General features: G+C 42.8%; 1 protein-coding gene across 2 annotated transcripts; it reads right to left on the bottom strand.

Moving 5' to 3' along the window:
• Window positions 1-1,116: 1,116 nt before the first annotated feature.
• Window positions 1,117-22,186, bottom strand: TBC1D9B (TBC1 domain family member 9B). 2 transcript variants are annotated; one of them, XM_059859794.1, is made up of 22 exons: window positions 22,009-22,186; window positions 19,617-19,727; window positions 17,712-17,830; window positions 16,484-16,712; window positions 15,568-15,826; window positions 14,712-14,919; window positions 14,367-14,579; window positions 14,049-14,210; window positions 13,322-13,472; window positions 12,757-12,971; window positions 11,903-12,020; window positions 10,914-11,199; window positions 10,133-10,262; window positions 8,862-8,960; window positions 8,074-8,142; window positions 7,089-7,329; window positions 6,733-6,798; window positions 6,513-6,584; window positions 6,041-6,091; window positions 4,925-4,972; window positions 4,372-4,478; window positions 1,117-3,590 (listed from the first exon to the last, which is right to left on the bottom strand). In XM_059859794.1, the coding sequence occupies exons 1-22, from the start codon at window positions 22,124-22,126 to the stop codon at window positions 2,898-2,900; spliced, it is 3,765 nt and encodes a 1,254-aa protein (XP_059715777.1). In that variant the 5' UTR covers window positions 22,127-22,186; the 3' UTR covers window positions 1,117-2,897. The 2 variants fall into 2 exon arrangements, with proteins under 2 accessions (XP_059715777.1, XP_059715778.1); XM_059859795.1 differs by lacking the exon at window positions 6,041-6,091 and having other exon boundaries at window positions 22,009-22,185.
• Window positions 22,187-23,084: the final 898 nt, after the last annotated feature.

The raw sequence follows: 23,084 nt of genomic DNA, 5'->3' as shown, positions 1-23,084 counted from the left end.
TTGTGCCGCTCCACCTGGAACATCGGGGACATCGCTGCTCAAGAAAACCCAGCGCCGGCGCTGCAGCATCCTCGACGGGAACGCTCCTGCTCGGCCCGCGTGTCCCTGTGCTTTTGGTCTTTATTTTATCATAATAAATGCTGAAATCACTTTAGTACTGGGATTGTAGTCCCGTTTTTGACAGTCTGCGTGATGTAATAAGCAAATTTACAGAGTAATAAGGAAAAAAGGCGGCAAAGGGGATAAAAAGAATAGGGAAAAAAAGGAAAAAGAAGGGGGAAAAGAGGGGGGAAAGAGGAAAAAGAAAGGCGGGAGAAAAGGGGGAAAGAAAAGAAAGGAAAAAAACAGGAAAAAAGTAAAGGGGAAAAAAGAAAAGGAGAAAAAATACAATATGAAGAAAATTAAAAAAAAGAAGAAATGAAAAGAAAAAAGGAAGGAAAGTAAAGTCCGAGTGCAGTCACACCAAGTCCACTTGTCGGAAAATATACCAAGCTTAAAATTTTTTATATAACTTTAGTCAGGGGTCTCGTTCATCTTTGCCTCGGAGGAAAGAAATGTTAAGTTTCTTTTCAAAGGACTGTTTCATCACTCAAGGCGTGATGAGCTTAACATCTCAGCAGACTGGGAGTAGCACAGAAGATACACAAAAGATAGTGACCATTAACGACCATTAGCGACCATCAGCTCCAAACAGCACCCCTGGCATGGTCAGCGACACCTGATCCAGAAAAGACCGATAAGAGAATCAAGGAGAGAGGGCCACATTAGCATCGGAAGTGAAGAAATACATAACCAAAAGAAACCAAATGCTAAGAACTGTGTAACTTGGGATCAATGAACATTGAACAAATGAATCTCTATGGGTTTTAATTCTATAAGTATCTGAAAAATCTATTTAAGAGCTATGTGTCATGGAACAATTTCCGCTGCACACCCAGGCTGAAATGATTTCTGTTGCATATCCTGGACAGAATAATGTAATGCCTTGATTTTCTAACACTAAAAATGTTGTTGGAGGTTTTTTCCCCCACAGTTTTGGTGACACATTCCTTCTAATAACTGGATAAAGAACCAGCAATATTCCACAAGCTCAGAGAGAAATAAAAGACAGCCAAATAGTCTACAGGATTCTGATTCATTTATTGAATACATGACAGGTAAGACAGACAGTGTAAAATCACATGTATTATTTGTACTTAAAAAAATTACAATAAATTACTGAATAATTAGTAAAAGCAGTTTAACTAATGGCTGCTCTCCAGTGATACAGGACAGAGGAGGCAGAGAAATAAGAAGTATGTACCAGCTGTGATTACAGACCAAAAATGTCATAAGGATGAATTAACACTGAGTAGCACACCAAGTAGTGTCAAATGGGAACATCCACATGTGTCCTTCCTACCTTTAGATCCCAAGTGCCAGCCAAAAGCTGGATCACACCTTGCCTTCAGTGCAAGGTCTGCTCTGGCTGAGCAGCAGGTCTCTCACCCTGCCCCAGGCAAGGCCACTGCCTCGCTGCTGAGATGAGTTTATCTGCAGTAACAGCATTACTTCTCCTCCCGTGGAGAACACACCCTGCTACCAGAAGGGCTTCTCGTAGTTTCCTCTGGGTTTAATTTCACATAGCACTCACTAAGTCTCCCAGTTACATTGTCTCTTAACTGGAATGAGCTCCGGTATTCCCATAAGGGGCTGCTGGCAGAGCCACGCTGCTCTGAATTCTTCCCCTTTAGGTCAAATGCCCTTGGATGTGCAGTAGTTTCTAAGAGTCATTGCTAAACTCTCAAGAAAGGACACTGAGCAGCAGCGGGTGGCACAGTGCCCCTGCACAACTTCTGCCCCAAGCATTTGTGAGGGCTGACTGATCAGACAATTCTTTGGGGTCCTCCTAAAGGGCCCCTAAGGTCCTCTTTCTGGGAGGTCCTCCTTAGGGGACCCATCACTAGCTAGGAAAAACAGGGAATCAGCACTGAATAGCCAATGTATCATCAGGGAAAGTTCAGCAGACCAGTGTGCCACTCCCCAGGAATGCTGAGGCTGATTCACTGACTTCTATTTTAGGAACTAGCTCCCTCATTATAACCATCATGGGCCCACTGACTGACTTAGTATTACTTCTGCACTGAAGTCAAGGAGCTTGTGGCTTCCCAGACAAACTTAAAACAATAGCTTTCTAAGAAACAGAAAAGCAAATGCTAGAAAACCAGGTTTGCCTGAAAATTCCTGAATTCTGAAGGAGAAAGTGAGTGATCGTACACTATGAAAATGCCAAATCACATGTGAAAGAAACCTGCAGGTCTGAGCAATGTCTGTGTTTAGATCTTAGGGTGCTGGGAGCAGTGGGGCACATTTGCTTTACAGCTGCTGAGTCACAGAACAGCTTACAAGAACGTACAAGATTATTTATAGGTCAGAGTCCTACAGCACTTGACTACACTGCATAAGCTCTCGGACTGGCAGCCAGAGGTGAGCATGGTTTCAAGCCAGGCTGCATCTGCTATGCAAGTTACCCAGGAACCTACAGCAAACAAGGGCAGGCAAGGAGCAGTTACTGTATGAAATAAAACTTCATTGAAATAAGATAGTGAAAGGCAGACATGCATAATTTATGGTGGTAATTCTATATGTCAGGGGCTATCAGGTTCTAATGGCTCTCAAAAATGTAAATCTAATTCTCTCAGCCAGAGTAGCCAAAGAAACACCTACACAGTCACTGTCAGAAGCCCCTTATCAACTGGATTCTATTGTAATTGTGTAGTTACTGGTCTCTGAATAAACAAAAAAAAAAAAAAAAAAAAAAAAAAACCAACCCCAAACAGAAAATACCAAACCATCCTGTCATCTGCCACACTATCTTCCTGTTTTATTTCCCAAAGACAACTCCTGATTTCTTGAGTTCACCCTGACACAGAGGAAAGTTCATAGTCACTGGATGAACTGAACTGCCTCTCTACCTTCTTCTGATCCTTGATCTTTTGAAGAATGTTGACTTTTTTCTCAAAGTAGTTAACAAGGGCTGTTTCTGTCAGCATGGAGGCCAAGATCTGCTCGAAGGAGATGGACCAGTCAGTGTCAATGGTGCTGCCATACCTGGCAGCTGCACTGCTGCCCTCACAGCCCACCAGTACTGTGTCGTCCGCGATGTCTTCGCACTGCAGGGAGCCTGTGCTGATCATGGAGTAGGAAGACATGGACATATCATCTTTGGTTTCATCATCTGATAGCAGCTGTAAAGGAGAGCCTTGTCCTTCCCCTGACCCATCTCCCAGAGTTTGGTTTTCCTGCTGGGTTTTTTCAGGCTGAGCATCAACACTGCCTTTGTCCTCATGGCCAGCTTGGGGCTGCTGCTCCACTGCTGAATTCTGACTCTGTTCAGATGTTGGTGACTCCTCTTCACTCACAGGATCTTGGGCACTATTTGCTTTGCAGTCCTCAGACTTCCTCGTGGGCCTGTTGGAGAATTTTTTTCCAACTTCCCCAATCCTGAGCAGCAGACTGGCCACAGTGGCGATGGCATGGTACAGCTCCTGCTCCACAGGGTCCTCACTGAACATGTTGTAAAGGGTCTTGCATAACTCTATGAACTGTTCCTTTAAAAGACAAAGACCAAATAATCATGTATCAGGCTGAAAAAAGTTGTCAGTGGCAGATGAAGCAACAGGCACCATCTCAAATGACTCATTGCTTATTTGCCTCCCCACCAAGTGGCAACTTACTGCACTGATTCAGAACAGTCTGACACAGACAAACTGCCCCCTCTCTGTTGTGGCTAAATTGAGACATGGCTAGCAATTTAATAGTGGTGGGTTTTCTGCTGAAAGATGAACAGAATAGTCACATATTCACTAAGAAAACTTGAAGTTTTACTTCTATCCTGCTACTCTTCTGTGGTCAGCTTCTAAGCATTTCTGAACTGGTTTAAGTAGCATCCATCAAGGAAATTAGAGACAGAAGAGATCACACCAGTCATCTGACTCTCTCTTCTATAACCACATTCTTCACTGCCCACCAAGCAGCTGTAACTTGAAGCAGTGCAAAACCAGAAAAGCTGAATAAGTTTCTGTGACTGATGGAATATTTAAAACATCCTGCTCTGGGGGGAAAACAGAGTGCAGTTCTTACAGGGAAAACTGGTCTGTAAGGCTGAGTGAATCCCTTACATTTGATTGGTTGATACAAAACAGTTTGTCCATATCCACTGCAGAACTCAACACAAATGTGTGGAATTAGAGGTTCTAAAGCTCACCAGATCAGAACAGCAGGGAAAGCTGTGGGCAAGGACTGAACATACTGGCACAATGGCTGCACATACTGCAGAATTCCACTAAGCTGCCAATGATCCAACTGGAAACCTTCATACTCCTTTCTTACCTGGCTCATTCTGGGGAGATCTTTAATGGTTTCTTTCTTGTTCTCTTTTTCCTTGGCCCACATTCTTAGGTAGTATCTGTAGTCCTGTGGACTGGTACCTTTCTCCTCTGCAAGGTAAGAACAAGCCACTAGTCAAGTGATTTATGGTTTCACACTTAAAAAAGTGAATGCTGAGCCAACAAAAATCAGGCTTGAAGGTGTTGCTGACAGCCCAGGAAAGCATCTATCAGGAAGGCTGCATTGTTTTCTGCTGGTTTATCTGATGCAGCTCAATAGAGCAAAAAATTTACAGTGCTGCATCAGCTTGACTTCTCACAGACGAACTCTGTGAGGTGACAATTTACCCAGCATGATCTACAAATGCTGTGATCTTGGTATGTAAAAGAGTTGGAGCACTAAAGCATAAGGGATGCTTATTTCCAAGGTCACCTCCTGGTTTACCTCTGTCCACAAGGGACACTTTGTAAAGTCTTCTTGCTCAGCATGAGACAATGAATAGGTCATAATATGAGAGAGATAAGATTAGAATGTAGTCTGTTGATGATGAAATTACCTTTTTCTGGGCCATTCTCATTTCTTCTTCCTTTATCTTCTTGGGTTTCTATAGAATTATGGAATTACAAAATAATTACTAGCTGATTTTTAGTAATACAACACACAAACAATTTCAGACAACTCAATATACAAATTAAAATTATACAAGAGTACATTTAATAGAAGTTAGATCTCACATTCCCATAATCGTGGTTAGAGGATTGAACAGAACAGGATGGAAGCACAAGGCTGATGGGATGAGCTAGATAAAGAGCCCCACTCAAAAAGTGGGTTGAAGAGCTAAGACAGAGGGCAGAGGTCTTAAAATAAAGTGTGAAAAGACAGATATGGAAGACAGAAAAGCAGTGTGATGGCTTAAAGACAAGGATGTTCAGTTGTCCAAAGCAAGATAATGAATGGAAAAAACCCAAACCACTACAGAGCACATATGTGACTAATGCCTACACAATCATTATTCACTGCCTGGACTGACATTTTGGGAGCAATTTGCAGTCTAACTTCATGAACTTCACTTCTGATTCCCTACATTGTCACTAGAGCAAATAGGAAGTCTTGGTTCAACTCAGACTGTTAAATCAGCCACCTAGCACCAAACTGCACAATTACCCCTTGATTTTTTTGGTGCATTGTTGTGTTTCGGTAAATGTTTAGCATGATTGACATACTTTGACCTCCTATCTGACAATTCCTAAAGTTGTATTTTAAGAAACGCAGTAAACTAGTCTACCAACAATTCAGCAATCCAGTGGCATGCATCCTTATTCCTTTAAACTGGAAGACGGTGGGGTAGGCACAGGGATCACCTCCCCAGGCCAGCAAGCCCAGCACCCCCCCACTCTGTTCTGAGCATCTTTTTGACCATGAGTTTCTAGGATGAGATGAATTCCACTGAAAGAAGCCAGACAAAACCTATCTTGACCAAGGCTGAAACTCAATAGGCAGATTATACTGAAAGACATTCAATTACTTGTAGCATTTTATTAATAGTGAGAGAGTCATGAGCAAGGAGCAACAGCAGCAATAATTTCAGAGTATTTACATCAGCACACTGGGCTGGAAGGTGGTATAAGCACCACAGCCATGCTCAATGCATGCACATAATCCATGGACTGACCTTGAGACTCACAGTGCAGGCAGATATCCAGCTCTGAGACAAAAGGAGATACTTGAGCAGCAGAAAAAAGGGTTGAGCGGACAATATCCCAGATAAAACAGAAGAAAAGGTCAGACATAGACATAGACAGACACAGAGAAGGAAACAAAAACAAGAAGAGAGACAATGAGACCTGTATGAAAAACCTAAATCACGGTGGGAGACAGGGGCTGGTTAAAGCACACTGCTCCTCCTCAGCAGTCTGTGCCTATGCTTCAGAGCATGCTGTATCCTGCATGGAATGGACACTGAGGAGTTTTAGCTCCAAACTTCTTCCCCATCATGCAACAAAGACAGTGAACTCAAACACACTGGCAATCCTAACACATGCCAGCATGAGACCATGCCTTGCACAGAATCACTGTTCAGAGCACATGGATCTGTGCTGCAACTCCTGCCCAACTGAGAGGTAAGGGCAGCAGTGTTGCATTACCTTCTGTTGTCACATCTTCTGTGAAATAACTTGTGGCCTCCAAAGCAGACTCTGTCTCCTCTGGATTCAGAGCTGTATTCACACAGAAGCAAATGTTAAAATTTCTAATTGAACGGCAGTATGGCCCACTTCATTAGCAAAACTCCCAAGGCACCCCATGTCAATTGATGTCAGAGCAGCCCGTGTTCAATAGCAGCAGTACACAGAAGCAGTCACTCACCAGGAGGCAGGTGCAATTTGTAGAGTACTTTGAGTTTTTCAGTGAGGTCACCATGGTACATCCCACCTGGAAAGAAAAAAAAGGTTAAGAAAAATAGAGCTTTAATGATAAAGAATCACCCTCTGCTCACAGGTTCAAACCAGAATGAATTCCCATACAATGACTGCTCAAAGTTCAGTGCAGAATCAACAATGAAATCCATACCAAAAGGTCTATTTTGTCCAGCTTGAGGCTTCCTGCCACCCTCCCTCCTCAGGACAGTAAGCACACCATTATCTCTTTTCAGTTCTCTCTTCTTGGAAAAGGGCAGACACAGTTTTTTGCAGTATTCCATTTTCTCCAAAACCACCACTTACTCATTCCTGTGACAAACTCCTTGAAGTTGATGAGAGAATCCCTGTTCTCATCCAGGAGGCGGAAGAGCCGCCCTGCCAGCACAGGGGTGTGTGCCCCACAGGCCCAGGGGGTCAGGCTGATGAACAGCTCCTTGAACTGCTCCATGTCTATACGATACTGCTCCAGGTAGGGCAGGCTCTGGTCCCGGCGGGCAGCGGCCGCACGGTTGTTCCCCCAGTAACAGCTCATCAGGTACTTGGCCTTTGGAGGGAAAGGATTAACAGGGCAGATGATGCTGCTGCACAGGAGTGGAGCCGGTCACAGCTCAATAACAGCATTGAGGAAGCAAACAAGAGACATTTCAGGAAACATTATCTGCCTTGTGATTCCTAGTGTTACTTCACTACAAAATAATATGAAACAAAGGAAGAGACACAGATTTCAGAAAACAAGGAATTATTTAAAGTGAAAAGTACAAAACATGATTTCAGGTTTTAACAAAATGTAACTCAGGCTTTATTGCAACGGGAACGTGCAGGTTTTAGAACTAAGCCTCTCTTTCTGAGTCTAAAACAGCACAACCAACTTTGGTAAATGCACTTGGGTAATGCCATTCTTTTAAAAATATGTATGCTGACAAATAGAGGCAAAGCCCTTAAGTAATCTTGTCACAATTACAGATGAGGGAAACTTGAGATTAAAAATTGAGGTACAGTCAACCCTAGCTCGCCATTCTTAGGGCTTTGTTACATTTTCTTCCACTGACTCTACAGTTTCTTTCTGAGTATCACTCAAATTCTGTGAATGTGGTTTGGCCACCTTTGGGGGTAAAAAGATTAAAAATAATTAATCAGATAATAACAGGGCCAGTCCTACTGGCACCACATGTTTCTGGTATGTCACATTAAGAATTAAGGCAAAGTCATTGCTTGCCTTTCAATTTACTTTGCTATTTGTACTGTGTGTGACAACACTTCTTCCTCACCCTCAAGGAAGGCTTCTTACCTTGAACACTACATACAGCTCTTCTAGTTCTTCCACAGTGAAACCAATGTCACCAGACACAGCTCGGACCTGTAGTTACAGACAAAACAGAGAGAACAATTTATTTCAGAAGTCAAAAAATCAAATACAACTCTGTATTTGATTACATAGAAATGATATTGAAATACTGAAAAATCTGTGTAACACAGAAGAGAACATGTTCAAGGAGATATCACACAGAATGGCACAAAAAACATTGCCATTCTAATACCCCTGGAAACCAGTTTGCAGTCAAGCAGAAACTGCTGACATTTTCAGTGGTTTACTGTGCTTATTTCCTGTTTGTGCAGACTTGGCTGAGCGGATTGTGTCACCCCTCCCTCTTGTTTTTTTCTTCAGATGTTTGACTTGGATGCATTAAAAAGCAACAGTGAAATAAACCCCTGATGAGATTCTCCACCTAGGACATGGGAGATAATGGCAATAAATATGGACACTCCCCTTTGGCTGTGAACCCTTTAGCAAAATTCCCTAATGGGACTCTCTAAATGGCAGTAAAACAATTATCTGCTAGCCAGCTTTTCTCAAAGATTCCAGGCAAGCAGTAAAATAGACAGCACTAGGCATGGGAGGTTATGTCAAAGCCTACAGGTGTTTTTTATCTCCCTCCATACCAAACATCTCATTCAATCATTCTTTCAGTCACTTAAAACTTGGTCTGTTACAGCACGAAGTTTCTCAATGCTCACAGCAAAACACTTTCCAAGAAGGTGCCATTTGGTAGCTCATTCAGTCTGGGAGTCACATACCACACTCTTCTTGGCTGTATCCTCCAGAGACTGGATCACTTTCAGCCTTTGCTTGAAACGCATTTGTTCAATGTCATCTGCCTTCAGATTGCCAAATTTCTACAAGAAAGGAAGCAGATCAGGTCAACATCATCTCCTGAAGAGAGAAGAACCCATCTTCAATTACACACTCTTTAACAAGTGTACTATCCCCTCAGAGATGACCTAAACCCACTAGAAGCCTTTTATGAGCAGCAAGATGAGAATAAACTTGAGCTCTATTCCCTATTCACTCCTGTCCTGCAAGAGGAGTAATTCAGAGTTCATGAGAAATCCAGCATCAGAGGTGTCTACAGAAAAGCTGAAAAAGGATCTGTCAGGACAGACAGAAATACAGGCCCTCTACTGTGGCAGAGATAAGAGAACAGACAGATTGTCATTCCTTTCAGCCCTGTCATTTTTTTCCTCTAGAACCCCCAGGAGATTCAGCCAGAAACACCACAGTCAAGAAGATTTTCTATGGACTAGGTCAGACAAGTAATATGAATTCAGTGACACTCTTTTATAAAAAGAAACCAAGAACAAACAGAGATGGCAGATTTGAAAATACACAAAACTCCCAGGAAAATGACAGCTGCCTGACTGTAAACAGCCAGAAGGGGATGGGGTGAAAAACGAGAAAAAGAGGGAAAGGATCCCACATTTAGCAGAGAATAGCAGAGAAGAAGTGCCAAACACCAGTTTTTTCCATCATTTAGAATGAATTTTCTTATGAGTTTGTTCTCAGTATGAATTGTGAGGAACACCTCTATCAGTGCAGAGATATTTTAACACCATTGACACCGTTCTGGGGTCAATTCCTATTACTATAATGTAGTTCCACAGAACAGGATTCCTATGCATGTGAACTGAGATTCTTCCATGTTTCTGCAGAGTACTTCACAATTCTTACCTCAATTTCCCTCCTTAACTGCTTAGCACTGAAAATCCTCAAATAGAATTAATAATGGAGACATTTTTGACAAAGCAGGAAGAAATCTCTAGTCCATAACTTCTTCCTTATTTGCACTCTTCATTTTAATCCCTCTGGTGTTGGGCAGACTCTTTGTAATCAGCAACAGCCAACACTGTCAGGTGCTACTCATATCAAGTAGGTGGAACAATGGCTTCAGCCTGCACTCCTTAAGCATCTCAGTCTATGAACATTGCTCAGATTTTGGCTGCACAACGTATAAAATGGGATGTTAGTAGAGAAGAAATCTCTTGGGCAAAATACCAAGCCAGAACTTTACCTCATATGAAGTTTTGATGAGTTCAAAGATGTCAATTTCAAGTGGGGGGTCATCTCCACTGGTCAACAGTGCATGCAAGTGGGGAATAGGGGGAGAGACACTCTGTCTGTTAACTACATTGTCCAAATATCTGTGGACAAAAATGAGAACAGATGCAAGATTCCAGGATTAGTGTCCCGAAAAAAAAATAATATCCTATATGCATTACCGCCAACTTTGTATCACTAATCTAAACATGAAAGAGAATTTAATTTTTGCCATCTAATCTGCAATGTTACCCTCAATGTACCTGGAGCTAAGTTGATTTTCACCCTATTTTGGGGGCATTTGCTCTTTTGAAAGTAGGCTTCTAGTCATATGCTGAAGATCTTGCTGGACATAGAAGAAATTGTCATTTCAAATAAGAAAATCTTACATTTACTAGACTTGGGAGATATCTGCCTGATAATATTTTAAGTTTCTAGAAGGTGATTCCTGCCAGAATCTGTTTTAAATAGTAAAGCACAATTAATATGCAAACTTCAATTAAATAACCTTTAAGAATTCAAATTCAAACTGAGATGCAGGAATTCATTATGATGCAAAACAGCTCCAGAAGTATGGATTCCTCCATAACTGAGCCAACAATTAATTTCAGCTCTTGCAGAAGGCAATAGCAAACCTCTCTGGATCAGAAGTTTTGTCCTAGAGTGATATCTGTGACCTGCTATTAGGTAGAAAGAGATGATGACTAAAAGGCCACTGTTACTATTCTGTTATAAATAAGAACAATGAATGGTACCTGCCCAAAATAGTCATGGCTTCACCTTCATCACAGCACTGTAGTAACTTCTCCATGTTGGCATCAAGTATGGCCAATGACACCTGCAGGATAAACTTGATTCCCTCGTAGAAAAAGCAGTCGACAATGACCACGGCACTCTCAAAGGGCATCACACTCAGGAAGAGAGTGAGAAACCAGGAAAGGGATATGGTGGAGATCACTCCCAGGTCCTGCATCTTTTCTGACAGCTGTGGAAGATACTCTCGTGTAAGTTCTTCAAAGATGCCTTGGTCCACCAATGCACCTGAAACAGACAAACAAAACAATGCTAGAACTCAAAATGGTGGTGTCATGTACCAAGGTAAGCAATTATTAAACAAAACAGTATGAGTTCACTAAATTTCATATAAATTTCCTCTGAACATCATAACTAAAATTAAGACATTAATTTTTTACCCTGGTCTCAATAAAACCAATGAGACTATTTCTACATTGCAGAGCAGGCAGACACAACCTCTCAAAACAGAACCTTTCATTCATTTGTGCATTTGTCCTGAATGGAGGGGTGGAGGATTACTGATATTATGGTATTTACACCAGACTATAGCCTTTTATACAAACCAACTTTAAAAGCCCATGAAGTGGTGCTTTGACTAACGTTCCCTGAGAGCCTGTTCCACAGATTTAACACGTCATCCAGATGGGGAAAACTAAAACCCAGTAATGTTCTTCTAGATATTCCTCGTTACTGCTAATGATCCCTCCTGATACCAATTTTTGGTGACTTCATCTTCCTTGTTACTAAAAGGTAGAACTACTACCTTGGAGGCCTGTAGTGTCTCCTTCTATGTCTCCATCACACCCCTGCCACTTTAAAAGGAACAGAGTTGCACTTCATTATCTTTAAAACACATCACATTTAATTAATTATGAACAACAAAATGTTTCTGGGAGATGCTGGTGCAGCTGAAAATCCACAGTGCAGCAGGAATCTGACAAAGACTCACCCACTACTCTTGTGTTGTAGTAATCTGGCAACATCCGCTCGCACAAAGCCACCAGGAGCCAGAAAGCCTCTTCCTCATTGCAGTATAGCAACAGCACCGAGGTGACAATGTTCATGGCCTAGGAACCAGCACAGAAAACACACAGGTACAGGAGAAAAACATGGAGGTCTTCAGGAAAACTCTGCTATTGCAGATTAGCTAAACTTAAAAGCATGAATGAACTGTCACTAAGAGTCGTATCTATTTCCAGCTTCTGCTGGTATCTGAGTCAAGAGATGACCTTAAGCCAATTTTTCTTCCTGTTTTCAGTTCCTCTGCTCATGAGGCAGCAAATAATTTGATGACCGTTTGTCACGCACTTTCAGTAAACAACATTAACAAGAATAATTGTCCAAGTCTTCATAAAAATCTTTGTAAGAATTTGGCCATAACAGAACACCATAATGAGAACCTGTAACATCACAGCAATTCACAACATGAACCTGAATTTCCACCAAGTTGTTTCACAAACCAGCAAATGGCTACATTTTCAATAGACTGTCCATGTGCAACATCACTTATTTGATTTAACTGCTCCTTTTAATGAAACTAGAAGATGTTTTTGCTGAACTATGGAAAGTTCTGGCAGGAAACTATTAAAGACTAACATTACACCTAACAGCACTGTGAAAAGTTTATTTAAATACTATATGTTCAAAGGATATTTAAGAGATGATGCATCATAATTTCTTTCCTATTTTCTCACCACTACATAGACAGCATAAAGGAAAAGCTTGAAACTGAACAAAAAACTGCAGAAAAAGTCCAAGTCAATCCACTGTGTAGGACTAACAAGTCTAAGACTTCTTTCCTACCTGACAGTACCCAATTGTTGGATTTCTGAATGCATAAGCTGTTAAGACTCTCCGGAGAGCAGCAATTCCCAATTCGTTTTGGAAGGCAGGATGTTCTGGCATAGAGCGGTGCAGATCTCTCTCAATTTCCTCTGTAGCAAGATTGTACCTTCCCATTGACTTTTCCACAAGATCTGCGTAGTAACCAGGGTGAGTCACCATCTCATTCCAAGCACCTGAAATGACAAACAAACTCTGCTTTACCTCTGGTGCTTTGAAAAACAGATTTTATTCCCAGTTTCAGAGATAAGGGAGGCAAGAAGCACTTCAAGAACTCCTGAACTACAAACAGATGTGAAAATACAGCAGCAGACTCATTGTTAAATCATGTTAGACTTTAGGTCCCAACTCTGAAACACAGTCAAAAGAGGCCAAACAGCTATTAGTATAATAAAGCAAGCCACCACAAAGTATCATTCAGATTAAATTAACCTGTCATTAATTTTCTCTGAAATGGGCTAAGATTCATACCCTTTTCTTTGAGATGTGCTGGAAGTTTATTCCTGCTGTCAGCACAATATCCTACCTGAGAAAAGGAGCCACAGCTCTCCACGGAGATTCTCTGGGATTCCTTTCTGTACCAGCTCCCTTGTCTTGGCAGTGCGGTACATACACATCCCTCGCCCATATTCAAAGAAATGAATATTCCAAGACTCTTCCTTCATCTTCTCCTTTGCCTTCATAGGAACAAGTATGGCTATTTTAGGAGATTATTGCATTTTTATGTTTGTAGGACACGTGATTTCTGGGTATACTCAGGCCTGCACTTCACAGGAAAAATACACTGTGACATTTAAAACCTCTCTTCTTTCTGCTGAAGAAAAGAGTGTATATATACTAATCTACCCTGTTCTGCATCTGTTATGACCTTGCTTAAAGTCAAGTCTTTACAACTATGCAAATCTCCACATAAATGCAAGCAGAACCATTGATCACGATGATTAACCAGCAAGCAGATACAAGTTCCCTGCTTTCTTGCTCTAAAGAAAAGCTGTTCTTCACAGCCATGAAATCACATCCCAGAACACTGGTAACACTCATTTCTCAGCCTCTGGTCAAGTATGTCAGGTATGTCAGTACAAACAGTGTAAGCTGACAGTCAAGTTACTTCTATGCAGTACTACCACTGTGATACACACAGCAGTGATACTGAGTAGGGATACAATGCATTTCCATTCTAGAGCAGGCCAGGAAATCAACAAACTACTGCAAACTATTTATACTTTATTATTGTACATAAAAATATTATTTACCCCTTTGGGTCCAGAGAGCTCCTCAGAATTCCTCTTGAAGAGTTTGAGCAGTCCCTGTGAGGCTGTTGGCACTTGCCCAGCACAGAAGCTGACAGGTTGATGGCTGAGAACAGACGTGGGGCTGACAGCCAGGGGGCTGCTGGAAGGCAGCTCTGGAACTTCCTGGACAAGAGAACAAAACATGTCTGAGCTCATGCTCCCTCCTCTGCTCATGGCCTGACAGAGACAGCACTGGCTGGTGACAAGCACTCCAAACACACTGTAAGGAGCATTGCTCTGAAAAGTTGTTAAAGTTCCTCCCAGCTATTTCCTCAGTACCTCGCTGCTGGGATCAGCCGCATTCCACTTCCATTCCTTGTCAATACCACAGGGTTTCTTGGACGGTGTTCTCTGGAGGAAGTCAGAGATCCTCTGAACCAAGAAATCCCGGTCTTTCAGATTGGCGAAGAAGAAGGTCATTTTACTTTTAGTGCTGATGGACAGAGGGCTGGGCAACACGCTGGAACTATCAGCTTTCTCAACTATTGTCACCTAGAACACAAAGACAAGGGCCATTTGGATCTGGCATGTTTTCCATTATTCACAAAGCACAGCACAACAGACAGAAGGACACAAAAGAAAAGAGAGGCCTGTAGTCTTAACATACAGCTAAGAAATCCCCACCTCCCTGAGAGGAATGATGAGATGACAGGCCTCCTCTGCCCTGCTGGCAAAACAGATGTAATTGTTGGAAACAAACATCTGGCCAGGAATATGCATCTTGTTGAATGGTGTCCACAAGGTACAATCTGTATGTCCATCCAGGCATTCATCCTTGGGCAACCGGAAAGTGGCACGGTAGCACTCATTTTTGGCTCGAGCATCCAGGTCTCTGGGGAAAAGTAAAGGGTAGTATCCTGAAGCTTTTTTACTCACTTGAAAAACCCACTCAAACACTAATGTCAAATGTTCATTCCAATCACAACCTTCAGACTGTGCTGCGTATTCTTAGTATTCTTTTCTCTAACTGAGATGCCACCCCTCCTCTGACTCCTCTTTCAGCCTTCAGACATGCCTCTCTGACAAGGTATGTTCTGCAATACAAAATAAAATATGCAAGTGCATCTGCAAAACTGAAATATTACATGAGATTCTGAAACTGCAGAGAACAGTCTCTAGTGGGAGGATTTATTACAATAAAAATCTGTTTCTTTTTATAAATCTTTAACTTCAAAGGAGCTAGTGTAATTTTCTTTCTTCACTTTTTTTTTAATATATGAATTTCAGCAGTTTCTAGTTGAAAATTCCTTCTGACAGTGCCTAAGCATGCATGAGAAAAACATGAGGGGTTGTGTCAATTCAGCTCCAATTTGGGATGAGGAAAAAGAGAGAACAAGCAGAAGGCTAATGACTGAAGTAAGTGATGCAGCCCCTAGAGTAAGAAAACTCTAGTAGCACCTGGGAGCTACAAAATAATGCAGATTTATTTTTACAATCCCTTACTACCTGTCTTCTTTTCTCACTGCTGGGAACATGATACCTTTTTAATGCAGAGATGTTCTTAAGAGGCCTCCTGGGCTTTGGGAGAGATTTGTCCTGTAGGAAGCTCTCATTATCCAGCAGCTGCCGCATCGCAATGTTGGCCAACTGCTCCATCAGCTTGAACGTCTCATTGATGTTGAGAAACATGGAAAAATAGAGTTCACTGTCCCTCGTGCTTACTTTAATGCACTCAGGGAACAGCAGCGTAGCATTTTTTTCTAGCTGGGTTACATCCACCCACTGGATCACCAGTGTAACTGAGAAAGAGAATGAAAAAATACTATTATCACAATTGAGGCAAAACAAGAACCAAGCAGAAATGAAGGTCAAGCAGCCTGCAAGCTCTCAGCAGAACAGCATTTTCCCCCCTTTTACACATGGACAGTTCTTTTCTCCACATTTTTACTGGGTTCTCCAAAAATACTTGGAAATAACCTTTGGGATTAACTAGACTAGAAATAATGCATAATTTCCAAATTATCTCCCATCCAATAAATGCTTTCAACTACAGTTACTCAAGTTTTCATTCTTTCTTTTCAGCAAATTAGCTTTAGGCTCAGGAGTTGGGGCTTCTCAAAGACTGGGTTCTGGCAGGTGTTCCAGATGAAACTCACCAAGGCAAAAATATTGCTTGGTTCTCTAACCCAGTCTAACTTGTAAAACATAACCCAGTTTGAGTAAAATAGGTGTACAGCTTGGGAAATGTTTTAAAAAATGACTCAGGCATTCAGTCTAAAAAGCACTGAAGTGCCTACGAGAGCAAGAACTGATTTATGTGCTGAGCCAGGCAGAGCTCAAGGATTCCTAAAAGGAAAAAAAACCTGTCGTCTTAAAAAGGAGTTCACACAAAAGATAACTACATTGAAAAGATCATGAGAAGTGACAGAAACACAACTTGTAGGCTCATAACTCACCCTCTTTGCCCAGCAGGAAGGAGTAGAAACAGAGGTGGTTGACAGTGAGGTACAGCCAGCCCTGCCTGGGGACACGTCCCTTCCAATAGCTGCAGGAATAGTAATTGACCAACTTCTCCACCTCGGGCATCCCAAACTGCTTCCGCATCTTCAGTTCAGCCTCTCTGAATTTACCTGGATCCTCTTCGCTCTGGGGCTGCTCATTCTTGTTCTCCTCAGCAATAATGCCCTGAAAGGATGTGGGAGGAGAGAGCAGAAACAGAAGTGAAGGTGCCTGCTGTCAGAAATAATGTACAAAGCAAAGGGTCACAGCAGCAATCCAGAAGGCACAAAGGAACAGGACACAGCACTTATCCTGTCATGTCAGAAACAGCAAAGACATGCAGAAAGGGCAGTCAGATACTGTGGGAGCCTGGGATCCACTCCTGAACACGTGCCACAAGCACTCATGTTTAATGTTTGACTGAGTTCCTCATGGCTGGCCTGGGAACACTTGGAACACCCTGCAGGAGAACTGAAGTCTCTTTTCACTTACACACCTGCTTCTTCAACTGGAAGATCATCTGCCAGGAAGGGCAGAACTCTGCAGTCTGTCAGATCTTGACTGGCCAGAAGGAAAAACAAAAGACCACAATCTCTCTCATGCACAGACACACATGGAAAATATGAAGAATCTGACAGGAAAGCTAAAAAAGATGCAACTTCCGGCAGTTCAATAAAGAACTGTATTTATAAGTTTCTGCTCTGGAGGCTTTGTGGGCTGGGAACCTGAAGTGTGTTAACTGCAAAACCAGCAGACATCTGACTCCAAAGTCAGTGGAAGCTGGGGTGCACTTCCTTTACAACCCAGGTACTTTTCAGACCATTGGCAGAGCAAGTACATGTCTTGTGAACTAGAATTCTCTCTCCTCCACTTGCTGCTAGATGAACTCTTGTTAAACCATTCTCCCTCCATCAAAGGCAGAATTGGCAATGATTTTAAAGAGGTATTATATTTGGATCAGTAGGAACATCCTAAGCAGGCTGATCTTTCAGACCTACTGCTCTTAACCCTTCCCCTTCCAATATATTTGTTCAGTATTTGCTCTGACTGGATGATGACAATGCTGGATGCATTCCATGACACTTTCATACCTATGTACGACTGGAAAGGATAAAAAATTCTTACAACCATCTCCCTTGTCCTTTCTCAGAATCTGGAAGTCCTTCAGGGAAACAAGTCACTTACATGTATCTTGCCCTTGACAAAGGTGGTGATATCTTCTTCATTGTCAAAGATGGACAGAGTCTGCAGTAAGTTATTCTCCAGCCATTCCCAATGCTTTGTGATCTCTTTACGAGATGATCCTAATTGAAGGGGAGAAAGATGATAACAAGAGCAAAGAAAAAAGAGTTAGAACAAGGTCTTTTTTCCTCCAAGTTCACAGCAGGAAACTAATAATTACTGAACAGTGACTAGGATAAATCGCATATACCAACTGTGTACATGTTAAGGATATTTCATGTACACCAACATTATGTTTCTAATAAAGTATCTCCACTGTCACCAAGGATACTCCAAGGCACAGAATAATCAGAGTATGCTTTGACTGTGAAAAAACCCCACATATTCAGAAACAACAGGAGTGGAACAAAGTCTGTGTCCTGTTTTGTTTCATGAGCTACATCTCTTACCAAGTGACAGCAGCCAAATTGCTAAAATAAGCCTGGCCTCACTAACTGACATCTTTGTAAGAACTATATTAGAATGACATACATGAGAAGTAGAAGTTTGTGATTCCTACAAGAAGGGTTACAAGAATGAAGTGCTGAACTGCTGAAGCTCTATATGTGACCTGATTGCTGCCCACTAGTGTTTATACACAGTGAACTGTAAGAAAAATAATTGCATTTTTCAACTAGAGAGCAGTATACATTTTATAACATTAAAGGAGTGCCAGTACTCTTAGTTTGACAGCAGAATGAGAACTAGGTATGATTTTAAAAAAAATACTTTGGATGAAGACAACATATTTACTGCCTTACAATAATTTATCAAACTCCATTTGGGTGTTACCCAGCCCACCCCAATTCTACATGCCTCACTGTTTAAAAGTAACTGAGATATACAGGGTATCAACTAAAATACTCCTGAAATTGAACAAAAATAACATACTGAGTATCAAGATACCATAAAATTACAGATCTGCACTAAATATACTCCTTTGTTCTATGCAGTTTCTGACCTGCCATTTTGTTTTCTGTCTTTCTTAATTCTCTGCCTCCACCCTCCTCAAAGGGGAACCTGAGTTTCTGTGAAACACAGCAACATCTAAACCTCTCCTCTGCAGAATTTAAGTAGCTCTGCAAGGGAGAATATTGTGTTGGTTGCCTGGGGAGAAGGTGGGAAGAGGAAAAACAAGACATCAGCCTTTGTGGGCCTAGCAAATGATTCCTTCATGATCAGATTTTATGTCTCCACCACAAAGTGAGAAGTGAAGGTTCTTATTATAAATAAAGTTGGTCTAACAAATGTGTCTAGAGATATTTCCCCTTTAGCAAGCATTAGGACCTAAAGCTTTAATCAAAGTTCACCAACAGGCATCAGATGGTTACATTATGATATTCTAAAACAGTAGTTACATTCCTCAAATAAAAGAGGCCAAGGATCCTTGATGTTAAAAAAATACTATTCTAGTCCTTTTTACAGATCTATATACACATCTATTCCAGGCCAGAAATAATAGAAAAAACACAAACTGGACCAAGAAATTCTCCAAAGTACCTCTGGTACCTTGAACAATGTTACGCGTTCCCATCTTGTGCAGCAGCACAACACTCATCATCCCACCAAAACCAGCATGTGTTATTCTCTGCACAATCTCACTACAACCTTGTAAATACAAGGTACATCTCAGAAGAAAAAAAATTCCTAACATCTGCAGAAACAGAAGCTTTTGCAGAACTTCAAGTTCCTTAATTACAGTTTAAACAACACTGAGTTTTGTCATTTTTAGACTCTTCCACTACACCATCGGAAGCTCTTGGAAGTGTCCTGAGCAGTCACAGGATACTCCCACATGGGATAACCTGCCATCTGAACCAAAAAGACAAGAAAATAACTCAAATCCAGTCCCCAACAAGAGTCACATACCACAGGCCACTGCCCAGTACACTTGAGAGTCCTGAGTCTGGTGCAGAATCCGGTATGGGGCAACCCTGGCACTGGAATCCAAAACCACGTCTAGAGTTCCTACAAGGAGACCTAGGAAACAAAGAGACAGAAATTACAGCAGTGTAATACCAAAACAAAGAACTGGGTTAAGCAAAACCACAGGATGATCACTGCAGAAAATGCTGACGTTCACAGCCTGTGAACAGCTGTCATGAAGAGCTGTGGCACTCGATTCAGAAAATAAAGAAATTTACCTTCTTGGTTGAGAAAATTTAGAAATTTACCTCCAGTCACCGGAGGTAAATTCCCTAAAAACCAACTGCAGCCTGTCCTGCTGGTAATGGACAAAGTTTAGATGGCAATTAAAATGCCTACTAAGCTTCATTACAGACCCCCACCTTCATAGAAGAGTTTGATAATGAAAGTGTAATGTGTTTTTCTCTGTGGGGTTTTTTCTTCTAATAGTGATTTTTAAGCCTACCAAGCTAAAAGACACAAGTCTTCAATGCTGTCTTTTTCAGAATCACCAATGCCAAAAGTAGGTAACTTGTCCAAATGGAATCAGGTAGATCTAGAAAAACTGGTGCTCACAGGATGTTTCAAGGATGTTCCAAAAAGTACTTTGACTAAACAAAGATGTCAGCAACTCAAAATTTGGTAATACAGAAGTCAAAATATTTTTATATTATGTTAAATAAGAAAGGAGACACTTCCAGAGTAAATGCTGAGGAACCTGACTTTGTAAAGCAAATCAATTTACTTCAATGAAGCCTTTATTTCAATTAGATAAAACAGATACATAAGGATGATGATTTGCTTTGCTGTTCTAAACAATGCATTATGAGTATCTTTAATGCAAATTAACTTTCAAAACACTCATGATTAAAGGTTTGCTAGTATTAGAACTTGGAGAAGGAGCATGGCTGCTCCTCGGTCTCTGACTTAGTGGGGGGTCCAGCTCTTATGGTTTGGGTAAGCCTGTTTGAACTGTACTCATTCATATCTCATTCCTTATCAAGAAACATGCCACTTCCTCTCCCTTATCTCCCCTGGCTATCTATGTAGCAATTAACAAATTAAGAACATACCACCGATTGTCCCTGCAGTGAAACATCACCCACAGCAAGCCCATGTGACAAACCTAAACCAAACACATATGTAACCAGCACAGCAGGATCTGTTTGGGCTCTGGGTTTCTTGTGTAGTTTTAGGCAGGATACGGATTAAAAGTAAATTTGGAATCCATTCTATGACAATACTGAATGTGTAAAATACTGATACACAACCGGTAATGAGATGTTTAATAACTTGAGCCTGGCAGCAACTCAAAAACCTTTCCAGCTCAGCGGAACATCCCACTCTTAACTCTGAGATGTCACTGTGCAGCTGCATAGCTCCTTAAGGACACGTGGTTTTTAACCTGCAGGAGCTCTGAAGAAGACTCTCACTGAGCCTCACTAACTCAAAAAGTAAACATAGCTCAAAGCTTCAACCCATCAGGAACACATCAGTTTAAATGTTACCAAAATAGCACCAGGCGTTGTTGCTTTTTGGAAAAAACTAGAAAATTGTAAAATACAAGTATAAGCCTATATGCAAAACTGCACAAGTTAGGTGACATCAAACAGAACAGTTCAAAATAATTTTGAACACTGTGAAAAGATGAAATACGCTAACGATGTTTATCAGCTGCACCAGTTTGTCTAAAAGGGCACGACAACAGGACAGTTGCTATGTGCAATTGACAAAAGTAAAATTGACATCTTTGTAACTGACATAAGTGAAAGCATTTTGCACATAAATGGGGTTTTTAAAAGTGAGGGGATTTGCTGTTGTTGTTAACATCGTGCTCTGGTGACAGTCGTGTCATTTTAGCAGTTTATGTCACAAACAAGGCTGTTCCCCCACATACAGCAGTATTTTCCACTGGGCTGCACCCACATAGCTTCATACCCGGCCCATGTACAGCACAACTTCCATACTGCTACTAATTATAAACCACTTCATACTGTCATCCTCTACGTCTTGAAAAGGCACACAGACATACAAAATATGCAAATAAACCACCTTAATAATTCAAACCAACGCAGGACTGAGAAGCCATTTTTGTCAAGAGAAGAAGACGGTCCCAGGCATCCCGTCAGCTGTGTGTCCTCCCCGGCAGCAGCCCCCCGGCCTGACCGCTGACAGCCCCGGACGGGGGCGGACAGGGGCCCCGGGCGGACACCGCGGCCGAGGGGCTCCAGGGTCACACACAGCGAGGAGACGGGCGGACCGCTCTTCTCCCCCCGCCGGGCCCTCCCAGCCCCCGCCCCGCACTCACGGACCCCACGCCGGGCCGGAGCCTCCCCGCGGCCCCGCCGCGCCTCACCCGTGAGGCCGCCCCCTTTGCCGTGTCCCCGCCGGCGCTGGAGCAGGAAGAAGGGGTTGGCGCGCTCGGTGACCCACAGCGCGCCGGCCAGCAGCACCTCCTCGGGGCCCAGCCACATCGCGGCGGGGCTGCAGAGCGGAGCGGCCCGCGGCGCTGGGCCGGCCCGGCCGGGGCGGGAGCGGCGCGGGGGGAGCGGCCGGGCCGGGTCACGGGGCCCACGCCGCGCCCGTCGCCACCGCGCCCTCTGGCGGCCCGGCCCCCTCACTGCCTCCGCAGCGCCGACGTCGCAGGTTCGAGCCCCGGGTCCGGACGGCGCGCGGAGCCGCCTCTCGGGACTGTCCGCGGTGGGCAGTCGGCGGTCACCGCCGCGCTCTGCAAAGCTCCTCTGCCTCCGGTGGCGCATTGTGGCATTGAAAAGACCTGAACTGAACGGCCTGAAGTTGTGTCGGAAAGGGGGAGGGGGGTGTTTAGGTTGGATATTGGAAAAATATCCACCCCAGGGGGTGGTCGGGCACTGGAACAGCAGAGACAGTCCAGCACTCCTGTCCAGTCTGGTGATGCTTCCATCTCCCAAATTAAGATGGGAATTAATTTGCCCTTTTTGCTGTGAAGAACATGCCCTTCCAGCATCTCAGCCTCGTGAACTCAGGGTGGGGGTCCTGGTATCCCCCTCATTTCCGTCCTCACTTTGCAGCTCTGGAGCCCACTCAAAGCTTGTGGCCCAGCCCATGGATGATCTTCACAGCACACAGGACAGGGGGAGATGCAGTTCCCTCTCATCCCTTGGCTGTGGAGCAGCTTCCCGTTAATTTAGTGAACCACTATTCCTGTTTCAATAACCATCAGAGAGCCTCCAGGCAAATTCTGAGAGTGTTACAGCAGCAGAAAACACTGACATCTGCCATCTCTGTGCTTGTTGCCCAGCTCCCAGGAAGGCGGGAATGCCATGGTTTTTTTAGGCTTTAAATCCTTTAACCCTGGATGATCTATCTTCTTTGTTAGTGCAGTGCCCTAATCCCAGCTGGAGCCCTTGTACACTAATATAAATATTTATTAGCTGGCTCAGCCTGCAGGGC

The sequence above is a fragment of the Haemorhous mexicanus genome, chromosome 15 (genome assembly GCF_027477595.1).
Source record: "Haemorhous mexicanus isolate bHaeMex1 chromosome 15, bHaeMex1.pri, whole genome shotgun sequence".
Classification (NCBI taxonomy): domain Eukaryota; kingdom Metazoa; phylum Chordata; class Aves; order Passeriformes; family Fringillidae; genus Haemorhous; species Haemorhous mexicanus.
The sequence above is the reverse complement of the archived record's forward strand: the minus strand, read 5'-3'. Positions and strand labels throughout refer to the sequence as shown.